Source organism: Salvia splendens, chromosome 19 (genome assembly GCF_004379255.2).
Source record: "Salvia splendens isolate huo1 chromosome 19, SspV2, whole genome shotgun sequence".
NCBI classification, from domain to species: domain Eukaryota; kingdom Viridiplantae; phylum Streptophyta; class Magnoliopsida; order Lamiales; family Lamiaceae; genus Salvia; species Salvia splendens.
Window position 1 is genome coordinate 20627122 of NC_056050.1, and position 6384 is coordinate 20633505.

At 43.5% G+C, this 6384-nt stretch overlaps 1 protein-coding gene and 1 pseudogene across 1 annotated transcript; one reads left to right on the forward strand and one right to left on the reverse strand.

The window, feature by feature from the left end:
* Positions 1–2531: 2531 nt before the first annotated feature.
* On the forward strand, positions 2532–4254 carry LOC121780418 (annotated as a pseudogene).
* An 88-nt stretch (positions 4255–4342) lies between these two features.
* On the reverse strand, positions 4343–6144 carry LOC121780412 (UDP-sulfoquinovose synthase, chloroplastic-like). Its single transcript, XM_042178041.1, has 2 exons — positions 5082–6144; positions 4343–4762 (listed from the first exon to the last, which is right to left on the reverse strand). The coding sequence occupies exons 1-2, from the start codon at positions 6114–6116 to the stop codon at positions 4361–4363; spliced, it is 1437 nt and encodes a 478-aa protein (XP_042033975.1). The 5' UTR covers positions 6117–6144; the 3' UTR covers positions 4343–4360.
* Positions 6145–6384: the final 240 nt, after the last annotated feature.

Genomic DNA, 6384 nt, shown 5'->3' on the forward strand with positions numbered 1-6384 from the left:
ATCAACGTAGTGTATTAAAAATGTCAACACGATCACATTAAAATGTCAACACATATTTGTGATGACATATTAATAAATTGTGTTGACATTTAAATATTAATGTCAATATAATGTATTAAAATATCAACTTAAGTTTATGTTGACATTTCAGTATCATCGTGTTGACATTTTTAATACACTACGTTGATGAGTTAGCAATTTAAGTAAAGTTAGCAACGGATCACACACCCACGTACAAATATAATTATATTTTTATGGAACCTATGAAGTACTATAGTGCGCAACTAATCTACTTTTTACATTCGCAACTATTGAAGGTTGTAAGGCCATCCGCATCTCTGTCTCAATATCGTCTCATCCTTTCACTATTCATGGTCCCCACTGTACTTTTTACCCTATCTCTTAACTAAGAGACAACACATGCATCTGTCCATCTCTTAACCATCTCATCCATTAACTATTCATTCAATTTCATTTTTTATTTTTATTTCCAACAATTTCAATTAATATTTCATTGAAATATTAAATTAATACTAATAATTCATAAAATCATTAAAAATCATGAAAATTACAACATCCGAAAATACGAAAAATACATAATTGAAATCCTAATATTACAATTTATTGAAATCCACATAATCATGGAAAGTGATGCCAAGCGTGAGGGAATGCTAGACGTTTGGTAATTTCTCCTCCAACCAGAATAAAAGATCCCATTGACGCGGCCAATCCCATGCATATTGTATGGACTTCTGGGATGACAGTTTCTCATTCCGAATCTGTAAAATCATAATTTTGATCAAATCACACATCGCAATTGATGCGGTGATCGTCTAACGGTTGCTAAATTTTGTCCAAATGTGCTCCATTAGATCCTCCTGGAGTTGGGCGTGGGCGATAGAATAACGAGTCTTTGCCCGAACACACAGATGCTCTTGCAAAGACGGATTCACTCCACTACGAGGCGGACTACTTGCGGTAGAGCTTCCCGGGGTTTCAGGGTCGAACCAATTTCCCGCCTCAGGTCCTTCGTCGGCGACAATCATGTTGTGCAAGATTATGCACGTATACATGATGTCGACCATATTCTTCATAAACCACGTACGAGCCGGGGATTTGATAATGTTGAATCGAGCTTGTAGAACCCCGAACGCTCTCTCCACATCCTTGCGAGCAGCCTCTTGCTTCTGCGCAAAAAGAGTCTGTTTTCGTTTATCAGTCTGTTGAACGTCTTCACGAAGATTGGCCACTTCGGATAGATGTCGTCGGCAAGATAGTATCCCATTTTATACGGGCGGTTGTTAGCGGTGAAGTGGATGAACGGCGCTTTACCATTCAAAACTTTCTGAAGAGGTCGAATTGGTTAAGCACGTTGACGTCGTTATTCGATCCGGGGACCCCGAAAAACGCATGCCAAATCCATAACCAGTAATCGGCAACGCCCTCGAGTATAACGGTGGGGTGTGTGCCTTTGTGGCCGCTCGTGTGTGATCCCCTCCACACCACAGGGCAATTCTTCCATTGCCAATGCATGCAATCGACGCTGCCGAGCATCCCGGGGAATCCGTGCACTGTTTCGTGAAGTCGGAGTAGAAACTGACAATCTGCGGTGCTTGGCTTCTTGAGAAATTCACCGGTGAAGGCTGCCCAGACGCCTTTGCAGAAGTTCATCAAACACAGTCTCCCAGTGCTTTCCCCAATGTGCAGGTATTCGTCGAACAAATCCGTCGTTTGTCCAGTAGCAAGCTGACGGATTGCTGTAGTACATTTCTAGAGCGTCGTAAGACTGGGACGGCCAGTAGCGTTGAACCCTTCTTGGAAGTACTCTTCCCGGGCCGCTAATGTATTTGCGATATGCATAAATAGCTCTCGCCGCATGCGGAAACGGCGACGGAAGTATGTATCTCCCCATACCGGGTTCTCACAAAAGTAATCTCGTACCAACCTTGCGGCGGCTTCCTCCCGGTCACGATGGATGTATTTCCGGGGTCGCTTTTGACGCGTCGCGGCTTCCTCCTCCTCCCTACGTCGATATGCTTCTAGCGATTCTTCCATCATTCGACGCATTTGCTCAAATGGATCCATGAATGGATTAAATTTGGGAGAAGAATAATGTTTTGAGATGAAGAATGTAGAGTGTTGGAGTGAGAATAGAGAGTTTTTTAATGGTGGATAATTTGTGGGAATGATTTGATATTTATAGAAGTGATTGAGGGCTTAAAAAAATAGAAAAAAAAAATTAAAAATTTGAAAAAAAGGGCTATAAACGGCTAGTATTTTTTGGGAATTTTTTTTCAATTTTTTTCCGAATTTTAAAAAATAATAATAAAAAATATTTTTCAACGGATATAAACGATGCTCACTCACGAGCTGGCGAGTGGGTGTTACGGATGAACGGGAGCTCGCCACGTGGTGGCCAACGCGCGTGGCGAGCTGGCTCGCTAGCCTTGTCTCCGCGGAGAGACATGGGACGCGACGGGACGAGATGGAGCTCCGGTGACGCGGGTGCACTAAGTAAACGATCAAATGAACACAAGTACTAGAGGCTCGAGTACATAACTATTCAACTCCTTTAAAATCAGTTGGAAAAGTAAAGCAGATTCCGATGTCGGAGAACCAGAGTCAACATCACAAATCTCCAGGTAGGTCAGTATTTTGCTTCCATACATCAGAAACCTAAACAAAATTTTATTTGAAATTACTGAATTCAGCTCAGCAATATTATAAAATTGACTGTCATAGCGAAAGTAGCATCGAGATAGTGAACAAAATCTGATGAACTCGAAGAGAGAATTTTTTATTTTAATTTCTGATTGTAATATCACTTTTTCTCTTTGCTATCGGTTGTGATTATTTAGTTTGTGTGTTAGTTTTAGTTCTAAAATCTGTATTTTTGAATTTCTAATTTACCCTAAAACTTGATGAGCAATTGGGGGAAACTGAGTTCATACTTGAGTTTTGAATTTCTAATTTACCCTAAACCCTCTACCAACTGCAGGATCGAATTCCTATGGTGAATCTTGCTTTTGCTTTCGAGAGAGAGGGTATCAGTGCCTTCCGCTTTGATTTTGCTGGCAATGGGTAAAGGCTCGGAAACTAGGGCTTCTGTATCACCTCTTTCGAGTCGTGCTGTGTCCACATTTATCTCTGTTGTGCTTTGTCGTTTAGGGAAAGTGGGCTCATTCCAATATGGAAATTACCGTAGAGAGGCTGAGGATCTATATGCAGTAGTCGAGCATTTCAAGGCTGAGCAGCGTTGTTGGGCATAGTAAAGGTATGTGATTCTTACGTTTTTTGATGTGTTGTCGGCTCTATAGCTGCAGTGCTTTGTTGATATGGATTGCATGATCGATGTTACGTTGTAGCTATTAATAATCTAACTCTAGAATCTCACAAAATATGATCTTTAGGTAATGTGAAACAGAGACTAAATCACAGAATGTTTTGAAGTATAATCTTTATCATCACACTTTTGTTTCGTTGATTGTCATAATCTAACGACCAACCGGGTTTTGGATACGTTGTAGGAGGGAATGCTGCTCTGCTGTATGCCTCAAAGTACCATGACGTTCAAACAGTCGTCAACATAGCCGGTCGCTTTGATCTGAGACAAGGGATTGAAGGTCGCTGGGGAGAGACTTCCAAGAAAAGATCAAGCAATGTGTGGATTCATCAACGTGAAGAACAGGAAAGGTAATGTGTGTTTGAATCGTTCTCTGTCACCTGTTATTTTGTGTGTTGGAGTGATAACATTGTGGCTCGTGTACTCGCTCGATCCTCCTCACGCACTGTAGGGAAAACTGAATATCAGGCGATGGAGGCGAGCTTGAAGGACCGCCTGGAGACAGACACTCGTGCTACGTGTCAATCCATCCCTCGGACTACAGGTTTGGAGGCCATCAAATTGTTGTTGGGAATATAACAGAATTTTATCTGAATTCATAATTTTGACGATTTTTTCAGCCTGCTAACGATACACGGCACATTAGACGAGAAGGTTCCTGTGGAAGATGCGTCGGACTTCGCGAAAAACATTCAAAATCATAATCTATGTATAGTTGAAGGAGCCGATCATGAATTCACCAAGCATCAATCTCGGCTCAACGACATCGTGTTGCGTTTCGTGATGACGCCTCTCCGATCCTCCCGGCTCTGATTCTCTGCTTATATGTTACGTTACAACGTTTGATGTTTCAAACAATCTATTCACACATTTTCTTGAAATTGAAAAAGTTGATAGGTAGGTTTCCTCAATTGGGTAACATTGACGGTTAAACAGCCTTTTGATATGATATTGTCTATAGTTAATGATACAACACACATTCTACGTCTAAAGGTGATGCAAACAAAGAAAGCTCGATTACGCGGGGACTGTCTTCGGCTTGGCTCCGATTTTCCTCCACGAGACGCTCGGCATTATCTGTTTGGAGTCGACCCGGTCCTTGTATTGGATTGCAAAATTGAGCAACGAGTCCAGGAGTGAGTCCGATAGGAGATGGGGCTCGAGTCCCAATTCTGTAAGCTTAGTGTGCTTGGCGTTGTAGTAGTGCTCCTCCGCCTCCACCCTAGGGTTGGGCACGGACACCGTCCGAACGTCGAGGCCGAGCTTCTTGCCCGCTTTCATGACGAGGGCTGCGAGCTCGTTCACCGAGAATTGTTCTGTGAATTGGTTGAAGACGCGGAACTCGCCCCTTTGGGCAGGGTTTGCTATAGCAAGCTCGATGCACTGGACCGTGTCTCGTATGTCGAGGTATCCTCTGGTCTGTTTGTTTCAAGATAGAACACATTAGTCAATTAATCGAGACACAAAAAGATGCCACAACCACTGAGAAATGGTGTTGGAAGCAACACAACACATTGTTATCAAGAAACATAATCAAAGCAACAGGTTGCAACGAGCATAAACTAGATCCTATACAAACAATCGTGCTAGTGAGACGAGCATTCGTGCTCACCTATACGAGTAATATGAGACGAGAACCTCCAAAACTGAACAAAATAGAAGAACAACAAAGACAAATACAAACCAAACCAAACCAAACCAAACCAAACTCATGAGCTATAGATGAGTTCAAATTTACCTGCCCTCCTTTGCCATAGACAGTAAGCGGATGACCCACAGCAGCCTGAACGCAGAACCGGTTCAATGCAGTTCCAAACACCGCATCATAATCCAACCTATTGTACAACTCCTCGTGCATGGCAGTCTCCTCAGTTTTCACTCCATAGACAACCCCCTGGTTCAGGTCCGTGGCTCTGATCCCCCACGCCTTGCAAGTAAAAGCAATGTTGTGAGAGTCGTGCACCTTGCTGAGATGGTAGAACGAGCTAGCCTGCTTTGGGTAAGGCAGAGTGTCAGTCCTCCCATTGTGAGTGATCGTGATGAACCCCTCCTCGATGTCTATGTTCGGGGTCCCATACTCTCCCATGGTCCCGAGCTTCACGAGATGGCAATCCTCCCCAAACTCCTTTATGGCAAAGAGAACATTTAGGGTACCTATCACGTTGTTGTGCTGCGTGTACACGGCCCTTGACCGATCAATCATGGAGTACGGAGCGGATCTCTGCTCCCCAAAGTGGACAACAGCGTCGGGCTCAAACGACTTGAAGGCCTCCGACAAGAACTCAAAGTCGCATATGTCTCCAACGTAGAGCCCTATGTCTTTGCCCGTGAGGGACTTCCAACGCCTAATCCGGTTGTGGATGGAGGCGATGGGAGTGAGGGAATCAAGACCTAGCTGGTGATCAAAACTCCTACGAACGAGATTGTCCACAACAGCTACCTCATAGTTCTTGTTCGAGAGATGCAACGAAGTAGCCCAACCACAATAGCCATCACCCCCGATCACCATGACCTTCTTTGGCGAAGAAGCCTCATTGGAGCTGTGATTGGACCCTGATCCTGGCTGAGCCCTCGTTTCTTGCCCCATCGAGACAGTCATTGCATAAACAGTACGATATTTTCGCAACCTTTTATCGCCATTGAGATGAATCTTTCGGAATGGTGATTGAGAAGCCTGTAAACTAACAGAGGCAGCGGGTGTAATACAGCTAGAGGGCTTGCTGCACGACCACGAGAGGTTCAAAGAGCAAGAAACCAAAGCGGCATTTGCCATAAGATGCTACCTTCGCCCAATACCGTATCTATACATGTATATCGGGTATGTAGAGAAATGAATTAGCATCAAATAAGGCGTGCTTAGATGTATATAAAGCACAGCATAAGAGACAGCATGAATTATACTTACTCAAACAACAATTATCTACATCTAGAGATCAAGAAACCGGCCTTTCGCCTCCTACTAAGAACCACATTTTGGCATTCAAGACTCGAAGACTGCGAATTTTACAAAACTGCTAGATATCTGTAACGGGGTGAGGCAA

Excerpts from the sequence above, each read along its gene's own strand:
- LOC121780412 (XM_042178041.1), bottom strand. The coding sequence starts at position 6,116 with ATGGCAAATGCCGCTTTGGTTTCTTGCTCTTTGAACCTCTCGTGGTCG. Across the intron at positions 4,763-5,081 it reads TCTATGGCAAAGGAGGGCAG|ACCAGAGGATACCTCGACAT; the intron begins GTAAATTTGAAC and ends TGAAACAAACAG.